Source organism: Lacerta agilis, chromosome 2, assembly GCF_009819535.1.
Source record: "Lacerta agilis isolate rLacAgi1 chromosome 2, rLacAgi1.pri, whole genome shotgun sequence".
NCBI classification, from domain to species: Eukaryota; Metazoa; Chordata; class Lepidosauria; order Squamata; family Lacertidae; genus Lacerta; species Lacerta agilis.
Genome location: NC_046313.1, coordinates 47524607 through 47548880, shown reverse-complemented (window position 1 = coordinate 47548880; position 24274 = coordinate 47524607). Strand labels below are relative to the sequence as shown.

Genomic DNA, 24274 nt, shown 5'->3' with positions numbered 1-24274 from the left:
GCTGAACCACACTAACGGCTTGCTTAGTCTAGCACCCTGTTCCCACAGTGGCCAACCAAATGCCTCTGGGAAGCACACAAGCAAAAGGCCCCTTCCATGGTTACTCTCCGGCAGCTGTTATTTACCGTATGTTAACTTCCAATACTGAAGATAACATAAAGCCATCACGACTAGGAGCCAATGATAGCTTTATCCTCCATGAAGTTGCCTAATCTCATTATGTATGTTCATTCACACATCTCGCTATGAAATCATAAATGAAACCATGCTCAGTGCCTCCTGAAATGCATGCACGTCACAGGAAGCATGCCGAACAATTCTGCCATTGGAAATCTCTACGCATGTTAATAAATTGCTACTGGGGAATATTTTATGTGACGCAAAATGCTCATTGTCCTTCATTGAGATCCTGAGCTGGACTGTCGATTACATTGCTGGTGGAAACAGGCCTGTTTGTTCAATTTATGGCTCACCTGGCATTCCAACCTTTGGCAGACATTCATTCAAAGGGAATCCGAAGAATGCAACACAGAGTTCATCCAGGGGTGAAACAAGCCTTTATTTCACCCGGGTCAAAGACCCAGTTTGGCACACACACACCCCCAACACACAATTGTGTACACACACATACAGGCAGGGAGCCTCAATGCTGCCCCTCTGGAGGCTTCACCAAGGGCAAAAACCCCCAGCTAGTTCCCTCACCCTGCCCCATAGCTATGGCACTGAGTTCATGATATCCATCAAAGAACATGATACATTTAGCTGCTTGGAAGACTGAGCAGGGTTTTTTTGTTTTTGTTTTTTTGAGGGGCAGGGAGAGAGGAAATGGGAAGGCTGCTCCTTGCTTGCTTCAGGGTGGACAGGATTTCCTGGCAGCCTTTAGAAGGCAGGATGCAAGAAGTCCCTGCTGCAGGCACCTTGGCTGGTATTCAAGCCTGCATGGGCAGCATTTTGATGCTACTGCAGGGGTAAAAAGCCAGGGGTAGCCAACAGGGTGCCCTCCAGAGGATGCAAGATGATATAACCCCCCTCTTTCCTAACCATTGGGCTGGCCATGCCAGGTGGAGCTGATGGGACTTGGAGTCTTAACAGATATGGAAGTTACCATGTTCGCTACCCCTGGTGCCATGTTGGCCACAACATCTCACTGTACAGTTTATTTGGTTGGGAAAATTTGCTACTAATGCGATGGCAGCTTTAGCAATAATACTGAGGATTATAAAGCACTTTGAGAGTTCAGAGCACACACATTATTTAATTAACCAGAGGCATGACCTCTTCCAACCCAAGCAACAATTTAAGAGAGAAGGATCACAGTCTCCTTAACAATCCTCCCAACCCACATATTGTTCCTCAGGAACACCTATATTATTGTGACGTATTTTTTAAAAAGTATCCATAGCACATGCTCTCTAAATGCACCTTTATGTGGCAATTTCACCTTCAGTTAAAATCTAAAATAGTACCCTGATCTTGACTCAGATTGCTCTGACCAAGGTGAAAAGGAGTATCCCAGCTGCCCTGTAGCTTTAGCATCTCTCTTCCAATGTGGTAACATCCTCTTTTAGCCAGAGCTTCCTGATGCCACCCATTATTAGAAATTCAGAAGTTCTCACTCCACAATGTATATAACATCCCAGTGCCTTCCTGTTCTTGGGATTCATATGCAAAGCAGCCACTCCTCCTAGCACTACAGGCCTCTTCTTTGGGGGAAATCAAGAAAACATCTGTAAACTGCACTCATTTCCTCTCCAAAGGAGCCAGCCCACAAGAGACATGCAAGCACAGAAGGAAAGAAAACCCCAAGGAGCCTTGCCTTTAATGGGATCCAAAGTGCCAACTCCCTTCCATCCAGGAGAAGGGCGGGTTCTTCCAGTGCCTGCTTCTTGCTCCTGGTCTTGATTCCTTGGATGGCAGGAACAGTTCAATGTGGGACTCCTGCAGCCTGCAGAAATCTTCCATCTAGTTTTAAAGGGGCAACGATACCTTGCAGGTGGGGAATTGCTCCTTGCTGGTTGATTCCCCATTGCTGAAGCAGCAGCTGCCAAGCAGAGGTCACTTCTGCCCCACCTTGTAGCTGCTTTTTCACTCTTGGACTGTGATTTTGTTTTGCTGCTAAGCTTTGCTAGAAATATTCCTATCTTGCATCTTCAACAGTGCTAAGTACCCTTAAATCCATCAATAATGCAGGGTGATCAATGGCCTTTTGATGCAGGTAGAGTGCAGGCATCAACCTGCAGAGCGGGATGTCATAGGCCTTTGTGGAGATGTGGGGCCACACAGGGATCTGAAAGGGAATTTCGGGGAACCCAGATGCCTTGGGGAGTTGCTAAGGGGGCTAGGGGCTGCGCAGTTTGAGGGCCGCTGCTTCAACTGCAGTGCACAGCATTAAAGGGATCTAATATCTGTAAGAGCTATTCCTTAATACTTGGACACAGGACATGGGAAATGCACCTTGACCGCAGTCTAATGTATCTCTCGGACTCACTTTGCCACTCAGGTTTTTTTTTCCCCAACTAAGTGTTTGTGGGGAGTATAGCACTGAAAAATAATCCCAGCACCTACCGGTAATTTTTGAGAGTGCATGAAATTTGACTTTACCAGAATCTTGTGCTGACTTGAAATGTTTCAGTTTTTAATTTTTATTAAAGCATTTGTATTCTGTGCTCTGTAAAATCAAGGCATTGCCAGAGCTTCTTTGGGAAGAAGGGAAAATTACAAACCCAGTGAACAGAATTATGCCTAACCTCTCTCAGTATGGATAGCCTTCCACAACCTTGTGCCCTCCAGATGTGTCCAGTCTTTACAAACATCAGAGTGCATCTCGTGGCCATACGGAGGGAGGCCTTTTCTGCAGTGGCACCAACCCTCTGGAAAACCCTCCCCTGTTCAGTCCAAAATGTATCAACTGTAACTCACTTTACATACAAATTAAACATTTGTTTGCTCAAGCCTTTAGTTTGAGCTGCTCATTATTTTGATTCTGGGTTTTTATTGACAGTATGTATTTTTTGTTTTGTTTTATCTGTATTCTAGTCTTGATTTTGTGGCTAAGCAACATCATGGGAGGGGATTTTCTAGGACTAATGTAAGACTGCGAAGCTGCCTTGTTATTATTGCTTTGGATGCTACATGTTGTTATATTTATGGAAATGTGGCTTTCTGCATGTTGCTATATTTTTGTTTTGCCATGTTATAATGAAATTGCTACTATGCTATTGTTTTGCTACATTATTCTGGAATTAATATTATGTTACTGTTTTGCTACATTATTCTGAAATTGATATTGTGGTACTCTTTTGCTATGTTGTAATGAAATTGTTGTTATGTTATTGTTTTGCTGTGTTATTATCAAAAGTTTTTGTAGTGTTTGAGATGCATCCCTCTTTATTTGCTGTAAACCTTTTTGAGCATGATTTTTTTTTGGTGTGTGTGGAAAAACAGCATACAAATAAAATGAAAGAGTGAGTGCATTTTAAGGGTTTTTTTAAAAAAATATTAACTGCTTAGGGATTTTTTACGTATATATTCCATTGATGAAATAAATAAACTCCCATCATCCCTAACCATTGGACATTTTGCCTGTGACTGATGGAGCTGTAGCCCAGAATCATCTGCAGGCACCAGGCTGGGGAAGACCAATTCTCACATTTCACCATACAGTCACTGTCATTTCAAGCAAAATATAACTTGCAGGTGCTTTCTTTTCAGAGGAAACATCCATACTGCCTGGCCAGTCTCAGCGCAGTTGCCATGGCTCATTCGGAATACTATTCCTATGGTCCATAACAGCAGAAGTGGGTTGAACAAGTGTGTGTGTGTGTGTGTGTGTGTGTCTGCAACACTAATAAACAGCGGTGGAATAGACTTTCTATTTTACTTCTCTGTTTTTAAAAACATGGGGGGCATTTCAATGAGTGTTTTAATTGGATTTGGGCTGCCTTGCATTAGTTTCCAACTTAACTCCTTCGGTAAAGCACTGAATATGCTATTGTTTGTTTGTTTGTTTGTTTGTTTGTTTGTGTGTCAATCATCTAAAAATGTTCAGCTGGCAAAATGACAGTTCTGGAGAAAGGGCTTTAAAAAACAGAGTTTTGCTTCCTCTTTCCTGAGTGTCGGGAAGTTCACAGCAGCAGTGAGAACATCAGTTTCCTTTTGAGCAGAGATCACTAGAAATGGGCAGTACAGAATTGCTCAGGTGGGGGTGGGGGTGCCTTTGTCTTGAAATGTGCAGCTTGAAAAGGAATCACACAGCTGCAGCCAGGAGGAGCAAAGGCTTCAGTTCTAAGGCAACATCAGGCTCTGCTCCTGGCTCTGTCATATCTAAGCACAGAAGCCAGTCTGCTTCAACGATCTGCTTTCAAGCCACCAACACAGTTCGAAGCAAAGCCCCTTCCTTCAAGCTTGCATTTTCAAGACATCATTATTTGGTGGACTGACAGGAGCTGGGTTTAGGGGCAGATCTGTGTGCTGCTAAGCTTGGTGTAGGGTTGCCATATTTTGAAGAGGATACATTTTCCAACTACTACTTTTAACTATGGATTGCTGTGACCAGTGCCGGATTTATGTATAAGCTAAACAAGTTATAGCTTAGGGCCCCACTCTCGGGGGGGGGGGGGGATTAAAGGAAAAAAACTGGATGTACATTTTGAAAATATAAGATAATAAACCAATAAAATAAAACCTACATACAGCAACAGTGATTTGTGTTGTGTAGGCTCCTATGATGTAAGTAATGGGCCCCAACTGCTAGCCTGCTCCCTAAAATATCAGATGTTTGCTCATTTCTATATATAATAATTATTTCACTATTAATATACTTCTTCTTAATTGTATTTCACTATTAATATACTTCTTAATTGTATTTCAGTTCAACAATTACTTTGATAAAATGCATATTTTGTTATGTGCAAATGGTTTTAGATACCTAGGTAAAGGTAAAGGGACCCCTGACCATTAGGTCCAGTCGCGGACGACTCTGGGGTTGCGGCGCTCATCTCGCTTTATTGGCTGAGGGAGCCGGCATACAGCTTCCGGGTCATGTGGCCAGCATGACTAAGCCGCTTCTGGTGAACCAGAGCAGCACACGGAAACGCCATTTACCTTCCCTCTGGAGCGGTACCTATTTATCTACTTGCACTTTGATGTGCTTTCAAACTGCTAGGTTGGCAGGAGCTGGGACTGAACAATGGGAGCTCATTGTTTAAACCATGTTTATGGAAGACAATCTTACTTGGCTACGAGTGATCACCGAAGAAGCAGCAGCAGCAGAAGCAGGCTTGTCTTACGTTCTTATGATAAGACTCAGAAGCACAGCTAAGCATTGGAACAGCACCATCTATTGGACTAGTGCCTCTACCTGTTAGCTGACACTGTTGCTTTTATAATCAATGAAGTTTAATCCTGATGACTGAATGCACATTGTCTTAGTTCCCTGACTAGCTGGAGACTTGATTGGAGGAGACTGAGAGGAGATATGATAGTCATCTTCAAATATCTAAAGGACTGTCACAAGGAAGGTGGAGCAGGCTCATTTTCTCCTGCTCCGGAAACTAGGACCTGAACCAACGGATTCAAGTTACAAGAAAAGATTCTGACTAAACATTAGTAAGAGCTGAACGACAGTGGAATGGACTCCAATGAGAGGTGGTGGACTCACCTTTCATGGATGTTTTTAAGCAGAGGTTGGGTGGCCATCTGTCATTTACGATCTAGTTGAGATTCATACATTACAGGGGGTTGGACTAGATGACTGTAAAAATCAACAACTGGTGATTAAAGATCCTTTTCTAGCCCAAGCTTGGGAGAAAGGGTGGATATAACTATATTAAATAATAATTTGTAACTAAGAGAACATACACAATTCTGAACAACACAGATTCTCCCATGTTAATAATTCAAACATCTTTCATAATATTTCAATAATGTTCCATGGAAAAGTTTCACTTTGTCATTTTTTAAAACTCAGTTCCCTAGCGTAATAATAAACATCTTTGCTGAATAACTGCAAGAATAAAAATGAGGAAAATGCCAACTACATAGTATAGTCTATACTTCCTTTTAGTCAACAGAGGGCAGCAGATACTTGTGCCAAGCATTTCTTTGGTTCCTGCAAACACCTCCAGCACATATGGCTCTCTGTGCTGCATCATCCTCAGAGATCATAAAAATCATAGCGTTTGCGTACTGAGAAGAATAATGGGGGACAGACCCACGTAAGACACATTCTGACTTCAGTACATTACAGAACAGGGACTGCCTATAGAACACCATTAATGTTTAAGATGTTAAGAGTTTGAGATTTCTAATAGAGAAAAGAGCACTTGTTCATTCTTAGACTGATGCACAGCTATCCAGAGAGAGACAGAAAAATCCGAACAGCAGAATGAGACAGTCACAGTGAGCAAATTATACTACTTGCTCTGAGGATGCTCCTAGTCTACTTATTAACACAGACTATGCTGCTCAAACTTCTCATCTTTTCCTGGCATATCTGGTACATTTTGAGTGGACAAAAAGAAGTGAAATTATGGTTACTATGGCAGACCAACACGGCTATCTACCTGTAACTAGAACTATGGTTACCAATGTTAATGCTGATACCTCAGATCCACAAAGTATTTAGAAAGTCAGGCCTTTGGGGACACCTGAAGCCTGGCAGAGCAATCCGAAAACCCCTCCCCTTGTACTGGGTTGGGGAGGGGGTTTGGATTGGGTGGAGGTGTTCCTCTGCCAAACCCAGCATTTTGGGCTAAGCTGGCCTCCCTCTGGCTCCCACCAACTGAGACAAGCATCACTCTTTCAGTATGCCACAAATTGTGGGTGGGAGTGCCATTGGTGAGATGCCCATCAGTAGCAGCCAGTGGGAAGACATGAAGTGAGATGTTCCAGAGGTGGACCAGGGGTGCAGGTCAGTCATTCTGGGCCTGATCAATGTGCCAGCTTCAGGCTGACATAGAAAACGCGGAGCAACATTTGTATTGCACTCTTAACTTGAGAACAGGATAGGGTAGCCATTGTTGTTGTTTAGTCGTTTAGTCGTGTCCGACTCTTCATGACCCCATGGACCTGAGCACGCCAGGCACTCCTGTCTTCCACTGCCTCCTGCAGTTTGGTCAGACTCATGTTAGTAGCTTCGAGAACACTGTCCAACCATCTCGTCCTCTGTCGTCCTTTTCTTCTAGTGCCCTCACTCTTTCCCAACATCAGGGTCTTTTCCAGGGAGTCTTCTCTTCTCATGAGGTGGCCAAAGTATTGGAGCCTCAGCTTCAGGATCTGTCCTTCCAGTGAGCACTCAGGGCTGATTTCCTTCAGAATGGATAGGTCTGATCTTCTTGCAGTCCATGGGACTCTCAAGAGTCTCCTCCAGCACCATAATTCAAAAGCATCCTTCTTTATGGTCCAGCTCTCACTGGTAGCTATTACCAGAGGACAAAAATGAAAATAAACTTCCCCCAAACAACTAGGCTTCACAGATTCTTTAGACAAGGCTAAACTTACAGTCATCCAGAAAGAACGCATATCTTTCTCAACACTGATTTTAAAGGCCTACCTACATTTATTTAACAAAGTAGTTAGGGGAAAATAAAAGTCTAGTCCATTTCAAAATAAAAGTATAAAACTGAATAGTTGTATGGTGCCCTTCCACATCTACACTGCTTGTTCTGAGAAAAAGAGAGGGCAAAAGATTACAAAAGATTAACTAACCATTTCCAGAGGTGTGTGTTGTCAAAGACTAGAAGCAATCAAGCTGGATGAAATCACACAAGTCCTCTATACTACATGCTTAAAGAGCAAGCATTGCCCCTGCCATGCCTCTTTGACCTGGTGCTCTGGAGATATTGTTAACACTCCAGTACAAATCAGCCCCAGATAGCATGGATAATAGTCGGGGCTGATGGGAATTGTAGTCTAGAATCTTTGGATGGCAGCAGCCTGAAAAAGACTGCACTTAGGTGGAATCTACACACATACAAAAAAGTTCTGAAAATGCATTTTATAGTGGGGTTTTTTTAATGCATTGAATTCTCCATAAGGCTCACCATCACTATCTAGTGTCACATTGCATATTGCACTTAAAACACACTTAAAATGTTTTATTTACAGCTGTATAGCTGACTCCTATGTGGCCAGATTTGTAGGAACGTTAGAAATCCTCTCTGAATTTATGGGTGGAAAGGTGGGATAAAAACGTAAACATAAAATTATTTATAACATAGCACAGACTGAATGTGGACAAAAACACTGCACATTGTCTTGGTAACCCCTGCAAAAACTCTGCAATAGATTGTCATTAATATAGAATATGGGGTGAAGAAACAAGTCCTAACATTCAGGAACAAAATAAACCCCAAATCGAGCAGGAATGACTTTTTTTAGTTTCTCGGCAAAACAACAAGAGGAACATAAGGAGACTAACAGAGCTAGTGATAAAGTCACTCCAGTAATAATAGAGAAAAATTAAATGTTTGCCAAAACTGTGCTGTGACTACATGTCTGTGTTTTCTTAACAGAGACTCTGCAAAATAGCAGGGTAAACAGCCAAAAGTCTCCTGGAAAGATGAAAGACATATGGTGGTTTCACAAGGATTTTCAAAGCTTATGAGGAGAATAGTTTGGGTGTATGTGGGGTCATCATTGTGGCACATACAGGCACCACAACATCCCCAGACGCACCCTTTGTCACTTGCCAAGGCCACCTGCTCCTCCCAATTTTTGACTGGATGTGCAGAGGGGGAGTTGTGGAGTAGGGTGCCTATTTTTTCTGTGCTTTGTTGTCTTGGATTTGTGTAGCTGTGCTGGAGGATATTCTGAGCTTCACCAGTTTTTTATCTGTGCACTGGGGTATTTTGTGGTGCCCGTAACAGTTTCTTTCACTTCCAAAGGTGCATAGTCCAAAACTCACTCCTCCAGCTCAAGAACTATTCTGCCAAATTAAGCAACAATATCTTCAGAGGCATCCAAATCTATTCATCTTGGAACAGTTTGGTCTGCCATCTTGTTTCAAATTGGCATCCGGCAGTTTCCAAATGTAGATGAAAACAAGCTCTTCCATCTTCAGAACCAGAGAACCAAGTTTGGCCACGATAATGCCAAAGGTGGCCAATTGCTTAGAAAACAGATGGACAGAAAAAACAGACAATCCACTTTCCACAGTATATATTAGACTGACAGAAAGCACCCTATGTTGCCCTAGAATTGTTAGAAAGCAAAACACACTGAGACTTGTGAAATTTAATGAAATATATGTGTGTATTTTCTAAGGTTGTACACAACCCCTCCTTCTGATCCAGGTCTGGCCAGGATTTAACCCAGCTACAACCCCAAATCATTGTGGGAACCAACCCTAGGGCAGGAGTCAAAGAAGCAGATGTATGCATGGAACAAGCCCCGCTTGCATATTGGGAGTTTCCCTCTTCTTCTCCCCCACACCCCCTAAATCTGTTCTGGTGGGTTGGGAGGGTCTACCCCTAATGTTTAGTCAGCATTTAAAACCCCCAAGTAAAACACACATCTGGAGAAGTAGGAGACACTGCCAGGCCTTGGATTCCCCTGCTTTCACTCACAATGCACTGACACAGCCTGCTTCTCTGTAGCATCTGCTTTGGAGAGCACCAGATCCTCTTCCTCCAGTGGGGTGTGGCAGTTGCAATATCTTCAGAGATGGCCAAATCAGTGCAGTCTGGGTGGGTTCGGTCTGCCATCTTGATTCGAAATGCCATCCAATTGTATCCAAACATAGACCTATACCCACTCCTCCACCTCAGGAAATGTCACACCAAACTGGGCCATGGTATCCTCAAAGAGAGCCAGTGTGGTGTAGTGGTTAAGAGCAGTGGACTCGTAATCTGGGGAAACAGGTTCATGTCTCCGCTCCTCCACATGCAGCTGCTGGGTGACCTTGGGCTAGTCACACTTCTTGAAGTCTCTCAGGAGAATGTTAGCCACTTTGAGACTCCTTCGGGTAGTGAAAAGCGGAATATCAAATCCAAACTCTTCTTCTTCTTCAAAGACATTTTGAAGCCCAGCAGAGAGTTGGTTCTCATATTGTTTCTGAAAGTGCAAATCAGGTTGGTTTGCCTTTAAATGCAAACGGAATTTAAATTCTCTCTCATTCCTACTGTCTCAAATTCTGCATAAACTTACCTGGGCAATCCCACTGACATACCCTCCAACATTTCTCCGAAGGAAATAGGGACGTCCTATTCCATAAAAATAATTTTTCTATTTACACCCCATCCATCTGACTCGGTTGTCCCAGCCACTCTGGGCAGCTTCCAACATATAAAAATAATGTAATAAAACATTTTAAAACTCCTCCCTATACAGGTACAGGGCTGGCTTCAGATAGCCCGGGGATTGGATAACTCCATACCCCCCAATATTTATCCGATGAATATAGGGATGTCCTATCATACCCTCCAACATTTCTCTGAAGAAAATAGGGACATCCTAAGGAAATGTGGGACATTCCAGGATCAAATCAGAAACCGGGACAGCTTCTATTAATCTGGGACCGTCTCTGGAAAACAGGGACACTTGGAGGGTCTGCAGTGAATGTAGTGAGATTTACTTCTGAGTAAGCATGCACAGGATCAGGCTATGAGTCCCTTCAAGCATTTTGACTCTTGGGTTGCCAGACGTCCTCTCAGTGGGGTATTACTTCCTTTGGTCAAACAGATTACTTGTGCCAAAATATTAGTGTTGCTTTATTAGCATCTCTCTCATTGAGACTTCTTTCCATTATTTACTTCGCTGACAAGCTGCCTAGAATTCCCAGTTCTTCCTGTTAGAAATATGAAAACTATGCTCTCTTGAAAACAATGCTGCTCTAATAACACATTTTATGGACTGTGCAATGCAGCTTGCTTATAACTAGCTATGGAAAGCCATGACAGTTTCTCTCTAAACTGAGCTCATGCGTTGCTTATACCAGTTCCAAAAGAACACAGTTGTTACTGGCTGTCTGGCTTAATTTTATGCACCAAGTATGTGTGCAGCAACAAAATCTGTGTCTCCTTACTGAGAGTCAGCTCACAAATAAGTGATTCTTTCATGATAATTTCAGACTTGGCTGCCTGGAAAAGATCTGTTTTCTAGGGATGAGTTTAGTAATCTCGGCTGCCCAAGAAAAGGGTCCAACCAGCAGCAAATTATGTGGAGGAGGCTGCAATAGGAAAATTAGATCCATACTGAATGAAGCATGGAACATTCTGCCCATTTTTGCAGTCACACCTGTCAGTTTGAGCTTGCAAATTTCATTGATTTTCACAGTTTTTCTCTTCGGCACTATATTTTCTGATAATGTTTTGAAATCTCATATAAGGAAGTAGTCAGAAAATGGCCACATGCATGCATTTTTTAAATGCAAAAATTGCCATACAGTACTTAAGTCTGAAACAAACATCTGACAAAGCTCCAAATGAGCCAGTGTGGTGTAGTGGTTAAGAGCGGCAGACTCGTAATCTGGGGAACCGGGTTCGTGTCTCCGCTCCTCCACATGCAGCTGCTGGGTGACCTTGGGCTAGTCACACTTCTCTGAAGTCTCTCAGCCCCACTCACCTCACAGAGTGTTTGTTGTGGGGGAGGAAGGGAAAGGAGAATGTTAGCCGCTTTGAGACTCCTTCGGGTAGTGAAAAGCGGGATATCAAATCCAAACTCTTCTTCTTCTCCAGATCTTTCAGGCCCACGTTCTTATAGTAGGTGGGGAGCATCTGGCCCTCTGGATGATGCTGGGCTATGACTCCCATCATCCCTGACCATTGGTCATGTTGGCTGGGGTTGATGGCAATTGGAGTCCAGCAACATCTAGAGGACCACAGGTTCCCCACTCCTGCAGTATAAAGGTGCATGGTTTGTTTACTTGCCTACATGTATGTGAATAGTACACATCAATGTGCATTGTACACATCAATGTGCATGATGCTTTGCGGAGTGAGGTAAACAAAATGAGTTTATAATCTGATTTTTGACAGAGGGTGAGATAACAGCGGGAGATGAAGAGAGGAAGACAGAGGGGGAAATATGCACCGATGCCGTCACATATAGGCTTAGTTGAAACAAGGACAAACAGGTTAAGCCACAGGATTTCTAGAAGAGGTGGGATTAAAGGAGCCCCAAGAAGCCACAAGAAGTGTCCCATTGGAGAGTTCAAAGCATAAATGCTTCAAAGCAGGATGGGCAAAGTTTTGTAAGAGGGAACAGAAACCCTTGTGGCTGATATCAGGGTTGGTGGAGTGAAGGTTCAGAGACTGGGCTCTCAGAATATGAAGGCAGAGAGACAAGCAAAGGTCATGTCCAAGGAAAGTAAGGACCAGGTTCCTGTACTGGACACAGGAGCAGATAGAAAGCAGTGTTGGGGTTTAAGGGCAAGCTTCTCCCAATCTGAGTCATGAGAGAAGTGGCTGATTTTGGCAGAAGAGTCCTAGATACCAGTGAGAAGCCTGAGTCAAGAGTAGAGTGACCATGTGAAAAAGAGGACAGGGCCCCTACACCTTTCACAGTTGTGTGGAAGGGGGAGTTTCAGCAGGTGTGGGTTGTCATGCAATTGACAGCTGCACTTGTGGAAATTTCATCTTCTACCCTAGGTAAGAGACCTCTGTGGCTATTATCTGGCCAATTCCCTTTGCACATTTTTCAGACTGTAAGCAGAGAAATGTGACATCAGATGGAGCCCTCCCTTGCCATTCATTGAAACAAAGAAGCTACTGTTTGCAGTTACAAAGCAGCGGCCCCATCCCGAAACCTTTCTTCTAGGTCAGTCTGCAATAATAACTCAACAGCAAAGGGTAAACGGGAGAACACTTACCCCATGAACAGTTGGAGGCTGTCTTAGTCATTCCTTGATGCAGAACACCATGTTTCTTCTTATATTTTATCTTCAGGGTGAATAATTCTCTTAAATTACATGTGCTATTCATCTAACAGTAAAAGTAACAAAGAGTGACACCTTAAAGACTTATCAGATTTATTATGGCATAATTTTTCATGGACCAGAGTCCTTATCTGATGACAGTGAAGATGAAGTGGACTCTGGTGCAGAAGAGCTTCTTCCATAATAAATCTTTTTAGTCTTTAAAGTGACGCTCTTTGTTGCTTCTCCTGGAAATTATGCCACTGTTGTTTCCGTAAAAACTTAAGAACAGCCCTGCTGAATCTGACTGAGGGCACGTCTAGGCCAGCCTTTCCCAACCTGATTCCCTCAAGAGGTTTCAAACTACAACTTTGGATACCTAGATCATATTGCCCTTACTCATATTGAAGGTGGTCGACTACCTGCTTCTCCAATCAAATTTCCCTCAAAAAATGTTCCTGTATCAAGAAGCAATCGTCTAACCACTTAGTTCCCATGGCAATGCACCACCTGAAGTTTACCTAAGAAAAGGACATGCCTGCCCAGCAGATTTACCAGCCTGCCATCAAGTCCTATAATTTCAGCAGTATATTGCCATTGATAGAGGTTTGCGCTTGTGTGGGATGATGGGTTGTGTTGGCAAAGGGATCAGAATGAATGTTCATTATATAGCCAGTGCCGTCTAAGCTCCCAGCAACTAAACAAATAAATTCAAGAACAATGCTCCATTAACTGGTCATCTGGAAGCGCCACCTGTGTTGGGGATGGAGCTGAAAACTCAGCTGCGCTCTGGTCTGCACACTTGAGTAATGCACAGGGCTCTAGACCATTGGCAATGCAGCTTTCCAACCTTCTTGCTTTCAGATCAGCTTCTTTTGCCTCTGTAGTATAGGCCCTGTACAACATTCCATGTCCTGGCTCCTCTGATACAGTGTTTAAACTCCCTCTTCCAGCCTCTTAGGCAATCAGAACCCAAGACTGTGCAGCGTTCCTGATCACTGGGATAATTTTCATTGTGTAGGAAAAGCACTGTTGCACTCAGGTCCTGCTTTCAGACTGACCATAGGCATCTGGTTGGCTACTGTGAGAACAAGATGCTGGCACTGGGCTGACCCAGCAGACACTTCTAATGTTCTTATGTTAACCTGCCGGGGTTCTCGAAAGCTGCTCTTCTAGCCTGCTAGCAAGGTGCATTGACAATCTATCTTGCAACCCATATCATATTACAAAAAGTTAAAAACGAGAAATAGCACGAGTGCAAATTTTGCTGGGGAAAGTCTTAGTGAGCTTAGGAACATAAGAAGGTGCCTTACATTGAGTCCACACTGAAAGCACCCACATTCCCTTGAATTATTTTTCCCAGATGGGAAGAGAACACTGTGAAATATGGTCACTGAATATTATTGTTAATCTTGGCTTCATTATGCTCTGCAGTTGCTACCTTGTTTGCCTCATCACAGGCTTAATCTAGGAGTGCGGGAGGAGAGTTGTCAGAGCACATGATTATTCTTTGTTAGCAGGTTTCTGTTGATTATAAGGTGTGTGTTTGTTTTTTTAAAAAGCAAGTAGAACAACTGCTCTTGAAATACACTATTATCACAATTTAATCTTGAGTACATCCAAGAGCAAGCCTTTGAACCTTGCTATGAATTGTTCCCTGGCTATGGTTGTTCCCATTTTACAGATTGGGAGCAAGGGGCCTATTAACATTAGGTGGGTACCTCAGAATACTGTTTTATCGACTCCCGTATGAGGAAGCGTTACAGCATCTGGTGCCTTTTAGTTTAGAAAAATAGCAAGCGGAAGCAGGCATGACAAAAATACATAAAATGATTCTTGGTGTGGAGAAAGCAGATAAGGAAAGCTTCCCCCCCTCCCTCCCCCATCACACTAGAACCTGAGGCCACCCAATGAAGCTGCATGTTGGAAGATTCAGGACGGATAAAGGAAAGTGCTTCTTCACACAGCGCATGGTTAACCTATGGAACTCACTGCCACAGGAGGCAGAGATGGATACCAGCTTGGATGACTTTAAAAGAAAATTAGAACAAATGCATGCACTGGCAGAGGAATAGGAGTGTGGGGGGAGCGCACAACCCTCGGCAGCGTGATCCTGGTGGGGTGCCATAGCGACTGCCCCCCGCCTGCTCTCCTCCCCCCCCCCGTTCCAGAGCATGAAGCTCCGCCACTGAATGCATGGAGGATCAGTGTATCAATGGCTACTAGACAGTTTGGCTATTTTCTACCTCTGCTCTCTTCTTATGCTCTTAGACACCCAAGACAAACTTTATTTCAACAAGCCTATCCTAACACATACTTCAGTTATGCATGCTTGTTTTCATCATTTGCTGATTTTTATTTGCATATTACTGATAATTGTTACACACTGTTTTGTGTACACCACTTAGACGTGCTTTTAAATTTGTTAAGTTGCTTATACATTTTTTTCGCCTAAGCAAATATATACCGATAAATAAACAGACACCCCCATGTTCAAGACTCTATCCGCAGAAACCGCAATGGCTATTTTTCACACAGGGCATTAACAAATAATTACACACACACAAACACCCCTTCTCCCTGCCGCTTGCAAACTGGATGCATCGCCTGCCACCCGCGCAGTCCCATTTCCACCAGCAGGTGGCAGAAGGCAGCATCCCGTTTTCTCCCGGCAGTGAAACAAACCCAGCCCAATGGTGCTATTCCACCACAAACACACCCCGCCGCTTCCCTCCTTCTCCCCCCCCCCACTCCCGTTTGCGCCTTTCATCCCAATTTGCAGCCAGCGCTGTCTTCGCGAAAACTCCTCCCGCTGCACCTGAAAGAGGCTCCTATTGACAAACTTGGCTGGAACGAGGTGAGCGCTGGGCGGGGCTCCTCGCGGGGAGATTCGAGGCTCATTCAGCGCTACTGAAACGGCGAAGGCGGCGGGGGGGGGGGGGAGAGGCTGAGGAAGAGGCTCCGCTCGCTCGTTTGATAAGCAAGCTGCGTGCATCTAGACGCGCCCCCCCCCCCCGCCCTCCGCTCCCCGTCCTTCCCGGATCCACACCCCCCTGGAGCCGTAGGAAGAGCTGGAGCTGGCATTGGGCTGCACGCTGCCTGACAGCTCCAGCGCAAAAGGCGAGCCTGGCGCGGGTGACGCCGCGTCCACACGAAGGGGCTGCGCCGGGTGGATCGGTGGGGGGAAGACCGAGTGGGGGGGGGCAGAGCGAGGGCGGGAAGGCACCTGGTCCGGGCTGATTCTTAGGCTGCTGCTTTTATCCTCTCTCTCGCTCCCTTTTTTTAACCCCACCCCTGACCTTATTATCTACCCGTCCAAGATTAAGCGCAAAAACAGAAGCCGAGAGAGAGAGAGAGAGAGAGAGAGAGAGAGAGAGAGAGAGAGAGAGAGAGAATATAGCCCGGGCGATCAAGGAGACACCTGCGGATGGACAGGAATCAAACGGAAATAATACGTATATTTCTCTAGGGAAGAATTTTTTTTTTTCCCTTTAGGGTCTCCCCCCCTTTCTATAAAAAAAGACTCGCTGCCACGAAAAGGAGGAGGGGGCAGCGGAAGGCACCGGAGAGAATTTAAAGGACAGTTTTCCCTCCCTTTGTTGAATGAGAAGAACGGGGCCGGATCATCATGAGCACCAGCAGTAAGTACCAGACTCCTTTGCTTTGCTGGGGGTGGAACCGCGGCTTCTTTTTGCATTGGGACCAGAATGTCACAGGCAGCAAGAGGGACATGGCAGCTGATCGGCTTAAGGTCTCTTTTCCTTCTTTGGTTCTTTCCCCCACCCCTTTCTTTCTTTTAAAATGGGGACTACCTGAGTCCGCTGGTCCCCTTTCCCCCCTTCCACATCTGTATTTTCTGACAGCTGGGCTTCAACGGTATTGTCTCTGTGTGCTCTGTGGTTGGAAAGCCCTCTGCAGCCTCTCGTTCTACTCCAGTGTGTAATCTACTCACTCTTGCCTTCAGCCTGTGCCATCCTGTGTGTAGATGCCAGTGCCAGCAGGATACCATCAGTGGGTGTCCCAGGGCAGAGTTCAAAGGGAGAAGCATTGGGGAATGTGTGCGTTCTCTCTCTCTCTCTCTCTCTCTCTCTCTGTGTGTGTGTTTGCATATTGATGGGGCTACCAAGCCTGGACCTCTCCTCATGCTATTCTATACAGTACTGGACACTAGTGTGAGTTTAAATAAAATAAAGAGAGGTATCATGAACCAAGGGACCACATCTGGATTTCTTAAATAAGCAGAAGCAGGCAGATAGGCTGTGCAAGAATAGAGTGGGTACAGACAGGTGCCCATTTTATGGCACAGCAGAGCAATCGGCAATTTCAAGCTGCTGTCTCTCTCTCTCTCTCATTTTGTCATTCCCTTATTACTCTGCTCTGCTGCTGTTGTCCTCCCACCCCCCAACAACACACACATCTACTTCGTTGGTGAGGGTTTTGCCCCTTCCATTAATGGGAAGCTAACCCAAGCCACCTTTGTAGCTTACGCATCATGCCGCTTCGGGGAGAGCCCGGCGCTCATTGGTAGAGACAGACACTTTGCATGCAGGAGGTCCCAAGGTACGTCTCAGGATCTGGAGAAGCAAGGCTGGGGGAGATGAGGACCTCTGGCTTGGGACACCACTGCCTGTCAAGGAAGATAATGCAGAGCTGGGGGGAGCGTAAGGCAGCTTATGCGATAGCGGGCAGTTCAGTTTGTGGTAGTCTCCTTGGAATTTGACTTTGAATGGCAAATAGCATCTTTGCGCACATAGCGAAGGGGGTTCTCATCAAACAGGGCAGCAGCCAGTGGATCTGGAGAAGGGTCCTACCTCAGTGGGAGAGCATCTGCTGTGCATACACAGGGTCCCGGGTTCAACCCCACCATCTCCCGGTAGGGCTGAGAAGAAGACCTGGAAAGACACTGCCAGTCAGTGGAGACAATACTGAGCTAGGAGGAGCAATGGTTTAACTTGGTACAAGGCACCTGCCTTTGTGTCTAGGAGTTCCATGCCCCCCCTTAAGGTTCCTCTCCCTTTTTGCCAGCTCACTGGCGAGTCTGTTGTTGATCCTGGGTTTCTCAATGCAAGCAGGTGGTGCTGATGTATCTTCAAGACGGATTGCACAGGAAGCATTCTTTGACAGCGCAGTTCAGCCCTGAAAACAGGCAGTTCTGGGTTTTGCAGGCTGTGTATGTGTCATAGACAAGTAAAACTTTCTGGGTGCCCTCTGCGGAAGCCACACCGTTGGGACTTGGGCTGGGTCGGTGGATTTTGGGGCAAGAGGAAGCTGGGTTAGTAGAGGCAGACAGTAGGCACATCAGACCCTCGTGGATGCACAATAACAAAAGGCATGGGGTGCTCACCTACATCCACCATCACCTTCAGAGAACTGGTAAATAAAGAGCCTTGAGGGGAGCAGAGTTCTCTTTTCTCCAGAGAAGATGGAATCAAAGGAGGACAGGATGAGGGGGTTCCCCTCAAGGGAAAAGGATACACGACAACTGCTGCTCAGTAGCAGTTTCTTTCTCCAGAGCTTAATAGTCAGTTTGGATGCTGATAATTACTGTTTGCAGGGCCCAGTGTTTCATCCCTCCATCCTTGTGCCACTAAAGCGCTGCCCCCTGTCCATTTTGTGTGCTGTGCTCGCAACCAGCTACTTAAAGGGAAAATTACACATTTGGTCCCCAGCAGCCGCACGAGAATTAGGAGACGGAAACAGAGCAGTGTGCCCTTTCACTTGTGGCTGGGGTAGGGTGCCTGTGTTTGAACTTAAGGTCTCTGGGGTCCATTCCTAATTCTATAATGGCTGAGGCAACATGGACTTGGCTCAGATTGGCTGAGTCAATCTGCCACGCCACATTTATGTGCCTTTGTCCTCCTCTCTGTAGTGTGGCATTGAGATACTGAATGGTACCTTCACCTCACTTTGCAAAGTGCTTTGTGCTCCCCCCACCCCCCCATGGTACAATGACTTATTTTTTTTATGAAGCAATAAACTTTCCATTCGGATGAATCCATAACCAAAAATGTTGAACTCTTGGATTGGCCAGGGCACACAAACACAGCCTCCGAAACTCCCATGGTTCTAGGCACATTTTGCAACAAGGAATTTCACTAGCGCAAGCAGTTTCTGAGCTCTGGGTGCAGTACTGCGCCTAAGATTTCAGATTAAAACTGCAAAGTGGAAGGGAAATAGGACCTTTTTCTGCCTCCCCACTTCCAGCCACTCTGAAGACTGGAGAAGAGACTCTCTTAAGAATATTGGGGGGGGGGCAGGAGGCAGGGGAAGCATGGCTTTGTTTTTTGCACTCTTCAGATGAGGGCTAGATCAGGTGAAAAATGAATATAAGATTTTAGCTGAAGTCCGTTCATTTTCAGCTTTGTATTCTTGTTATAAAAAAGTGCGCCTAGACATTCCATTGTTTGCACCCATAACCTAGGCTAAGGTGCCATTTAGGTCCTAGCTTTCATATCTCAGTTTCTAACACTGCACAAACACACAAGGTATGTCCACCTTTCTGCTGTGGTGCCCATACCTCTTTTCATAATATGTGATTGTTTATCACCATGCTCCAAACTGGAAGACCCTCTTTATGATGGTTTTGGATAGACATGGAGGAAATAGCTTGTATCACAAGAACCTGTAGCGAGATGCAACCCTTGCCATCAAAGCCTGTCCACCTGCTGTCAGGGTTGGAGGGGGTGTGCACATTGCTCTTGCTGAAGGAGAATTGATAAGTGCTGTGCTTCTCTCTCCCCCCCCCCGGGTTGGGATTTATTTATTTATAAAATGTTTATGCTGCTTAATATAGTAATTTAATAAAATCTCTGTATAGTTTACATGAATGCAATAAAGAACACATTATTCAGTCAGTTTTCCTAAAAACCAGATGAACAAATACAATGCAACGGTGGATCACAAATAAAACTGAGCAGGTACAAATATTAATAATATTAATAATACAGAAGAAGGAAGAGTCAGAAAGGCAACCATCCACTTATGTAGGAGAAATGAAAGGGATGCAAGTGGAGTGAAGAAGGAATTCCCCCCCCCCCAGTCCTTACCAACCCCATCCACTGGGCATCATGCCAGCTCCTACCTCCGCAGCCCTATCCTATGTTTTAGTCACCCTAAAGGTGTGCTGCTAGGCCAGTATTCTCCACCCTGATACCGTCCAGCTGTTTTCGACTACAACTCCCATCAGTGCTTGCTGGGGCTGATATGAGTTGTAGTCCAAAACAGATGGAGGGCACTAGGTTGGGAAAGGCTGTGCTAGACTGTGATGAACTCTTGGGAATTAACATAGATTTTTTATTTTTAAAAAAATACCAGGTTGGTATCAGTAGCAGACAGCATGGTGGGGCCGGATCAGTCCCATTGGTCAGTCCCATTGGTGCTGCTTCCCATGAGAAAGATGGGAAGGGATGAAGTGGCAATGAGGTTGGTGTAGTGCAAACACACTGGCAACACCCATCCAGTGCTGCAACTGGTGAATTTGCACAGCACTCCCACCTCTATGCTGCCTTGCCACTCCCTCTTTTATCTCCCAGTAAGCAGGACGCGGGTGGCGCTGTGGGTTAAACCACAGAGCCTAGGGCTTGCTGATCAGAAGGTCGGCGGTTCGAATCCCCACAACGGGGTGAGCTCCCATTGCTTGGTCCCAGCTCCTGCCCACCTAGCAGTTCGAAAGCACATCTAAGTGCAAGTAGATAAACAGGTACCACTCTGGCGGGAAGGTAAACAGTGTTTCCGTGCGCTGCTCTGGTTCGCCAGAAGCGGCTTAGTCATGCTGGCCACATGACCCGGAAGCTGTACGCCGGCTCCCTCGGCCAATAAAGCGAGATGAGCGCTGCAACCCCAGAGTTGGACACGACTGGACCTAATGGTCAGGGGTCCCTTTACCTTTACCTAAGCAGCAGAAGTGTGGCTGAATTGAGGTCCTTTGAGTGGCATTCACCACCACCTCACCATCCTACTACTGCCAACATGGGATCAGAACCCCATCACAGATCTTAGCCTTACAGCAGTTTGGTGGATGTGGGTCTCTAAGCGATTCTGTGATACTGTAAGTGTGGGAAGCTTAAGTGGTACACTACCCCTTGGGGAGTGATATATAACCAGCCATGCAAGTATTTGGCTATAGTCCTAAGCACACTTCCTAGACATTAAGTCCCATTGAGTCTGAGGGATGGACTTCTGAGTAAACTTGCTTCGGATGGCAGTACATGCCAAACCCAGTCCCCTGTGTCCTGAAGTAGAATACTAGGCTAATGCTCTTAGCGGCTTCCATCCCACTCTGGTTTAAATCTACAGCTTACAAATTATCCTGTGTTTCCTTTCGTTCTGGCTAAGACAATCCATGGGCAGGTACTTGACGACAGCCATCGTAGGAAACCTCAGCACAATGGCAAGCTACCTTCTCTTCCTCTTGCAGTTCAGACTCCACTGCAGATGGACTGTGTCATATAGGCAGAAAAGGTCTGTTGCAAACTTAGCCGAAACAAACAAGAGCTTTGTCTGAATTGGGGCGGGGATGTTAGCTTCCAAGGAAATATGGCATTATTTCGTGTGGGGCAGTGCCCCTTAAAAAAACCTGTTTTGAGCCAGCTAGGGAAAGGAAGTGGTGGTGATGGAGGAGTCAGCTCCTCTTCAGATCCAAAACCAGTGCAAGAAACCTGTTGCATGGCTCCCCCCAGAATGCATCTCTAATCTTTAATGACACTAGCATACATAATATATTATCCTGTAGGTCTGATTCCTTCTGTTAACAACTGTTCTCTTGCTAGAAATGTGCCACTGAATCCTTTCTATAAGTTCCCTAACCCGAAATACCATCCAGTATGTGTGCTAGATGAGAAGATAATTACCCTTGAGTCAACTCACAGCTATGTCAAGCACTCCCATAACGCAAGCGCAGGAATTGAAACTATGCCTTGTATATGACAGAGCAAAGATCTACCAGACAAGGAGACAAAAGTGTCTGCTAAAATGAAGGGACCAGCATGGTTCAGTGGATGTTGGCTTGGTTTTGGTCTTGAGAGATCTGGGTTTGGATCAACGTGGGTTGCTTTGAGCAAGCTACAATGTTTCAGTTTCGGTTTTTCACCTATAAAGGTAATATATTTATGTCCCACCTTGCAGGCTTGTTGTGATGATAAATGAGATTGTGATCAAAGAGTGCTTTTGCAAACTACAACTGCCGTTGTCCTGATGAAACCTAAATAATTTTTTTCTCACATTTTCCAATTGCTCAGCAAGAAAATCTCTGCTGATGTCAATTGGCACCCTGTCCCACTGGCTTTGGTGGAATTTTGCCAGTTTATAGCAGCTGAGTATCTGCCTCATAGATTCCTTTTAAGCCTCTTATTTCTAAGCCATGTGTTACAATAATATCAGGGTTCTGTCTGGAACAAGGAAGGGGCAGGAGAGCAGCTGCTTTGCCCTAAACGCATCTTATTGGGCTTGGGTATCATCAAAAGCCCCTGCCCGTGAAATGGCCACCGTGCAGATGCCAACTGAAATTGCATCAGCATGATAGCAGCTCAGCATTGTGGGGCACTTGGGCTCAGTGGCTCCCTGAGTGGCTCAAAGTCCTCTGTGGAGTTTTCTGCAGGTTGCTGCAAACCATCGGCAGGCCTCGATGTAGTGGTTTGTTTTCTGTCAAGGTGCTAGGATCTGTTGTGCTCTTCATGTATTTTATCTGAAAAGCACAGGTAGCCTACACATCGTGGTTTGCTGATAATTCAAAACCACAAGTTTGGCATTTCAAGCCAAGATAGACCCTGATTTTTTTTGTTGGTGGGCACACCTGTTGCTACTTAAATGGACTCCAATGAGCAGGCCATGTAAAGTATATTGGAGCAATGCTACAAAAGAACAGAAAGTGCCGCCTTCTCTCCGTTACGTAGGGGGTCGTGACATGAAGTGATACGGGAGCTTGCTGGGGAGAACTACACAGTGAGAAGAAAGGCTCTTTGTTCTTTCATTGATACTGGATTTAATTTGGCATTTGAGAGGGCTGGACCAGGAGCTGTTACATTGGTATTTACATGTGTAAAGCTATTAATATATCTCCTGAAAGTTAGCACCACTAATTAGGTACAAAAGGATTCATAAGGTTATAAATAGGTACATCGATGCCTCTGAGCATTTCTATTGAAGCTGGGTCCCTTGGTACAAGCCACTGCCAGGAGAAACCACAGAGAGGAACTTCATACCCACCCCCACCCCCCAATTCTGCCAGCTATCAAATTCTGGTCCCATTATTAGGACACGTGTTATATGTCACAGGGAACAGGGGACCCAGCCACACATACCTGCAATACCGCATGAGCAGTTAGCTTTTATGCCCATCATTCTATACATCAAAGTCCATATTCTGTGTTTTTTGTTTTGTTTTGTTTTGATCTCATTCATTATCCTAGCCCTTTTCATTTACTATCGGATTGCCTTCTATTTATTTAAAGTTACCATTTGTGCACATTGCACTCATTTTCCTCAGCTAACAAGTACCAGGCACTAATTTTTGTAGTAGGTAGGGGGATAATTCTTAGTATCTTTGAGTTGGACTCTTTCACTACCACATAGAGACATTACAAGACTCCTGTTTCTTAGTTCAACATCTGCGTTAAATGCATTTATGAACAAATATGTACAGGCATAAGTGTACATATTTAGTTTTGCTTGAAAGAGGGAGGGAGAGAGAGACAAACAAACAAACAAACAAACAAACAAACAAAGAAAGAACCTGAGACTGCAATCTGAAGAAGAGGTAACATGTTTTGAGTCATGCATGAATCAGAATTTTTCCAGTGAAAGTGACTGGCTGTCATGAACTGGCAGGACAACAAGGAGGACGGAGAGGATCATGGTGAGGGGTGTAGACTGGAGTGGGACACAACTGGGGCAAGCTGTGGGTGGGGAAGGAGAGGTTGGTGTAGGAAATACTTATGAGATGATGGAGGATGTCAAGGGGATGGGGGTCAGTGCATAGGAACCAGAGCAGCAGGACCCATCCCCAGAGCCAGAGGGACCCCTGTCCTCATGAACATGGTAGACTCCGAAGCATAGGGAGTAGCGGAAGGGGTGCTCCTGGAGGCTGAGGCAGGCAAGGGCCCACAGCCCAGTTCCCTAGCTGGCCAGGTGGGACTCGCTAGCTCTGGGAGGTGGTGTGTAATTCCTCAGCTCAGGCTTCCTCAAACTTGGGCCTCCAAATGTTTTGAGACTACAATTCCCATCATCCCTGACCACTGGTCCTGTTAGCTAGGGATCATGGGAGTTGTAGGCCAAAAACATCTGGAGGGCCAAGTTTGAGAAAGCCTGAGTCAGCTAGAGTAGGCTTGGAACAGGTGAGGGTCACCTGCCTCATCAAGCTCAGGTGCTACAATCAGCATGCAAAGTACAAAAGGGAAGCAGAGCTGAGGTGCTGTGTCTGCTCAA

General features: G+C 45.2%; 1 protein-coding gene across 18 annotated transcripts in view; it reads left to right on the top strand.

Moving 5' to 3' along the window:
• Nucleotides 1-16348: 16348 nt before the first annotated feature.
• Nucleotides 16349-24274, top strand: part of ABLIM3 (actin binding LIM protein family member 3) — a 142070-nt gene continuing 134144 nt past the window's right edge. For all 18 annotated transcript variants that reach the window (XM_033139918.1, XM_033139935.1, XM_033139934.1 and 15 more), the window contains exon 1: nucleotides 16349-16494. In XM_033139918.1, the coding sequence (XP_032995809.1) occupies nucleotides 16482-16494 (13 nt within the window). In that variant the 5' untranslated portion in view covers nucleotides 16349-16481. The remainder of the gene's footprint in view (nucleotides 16495-24274) is intronic.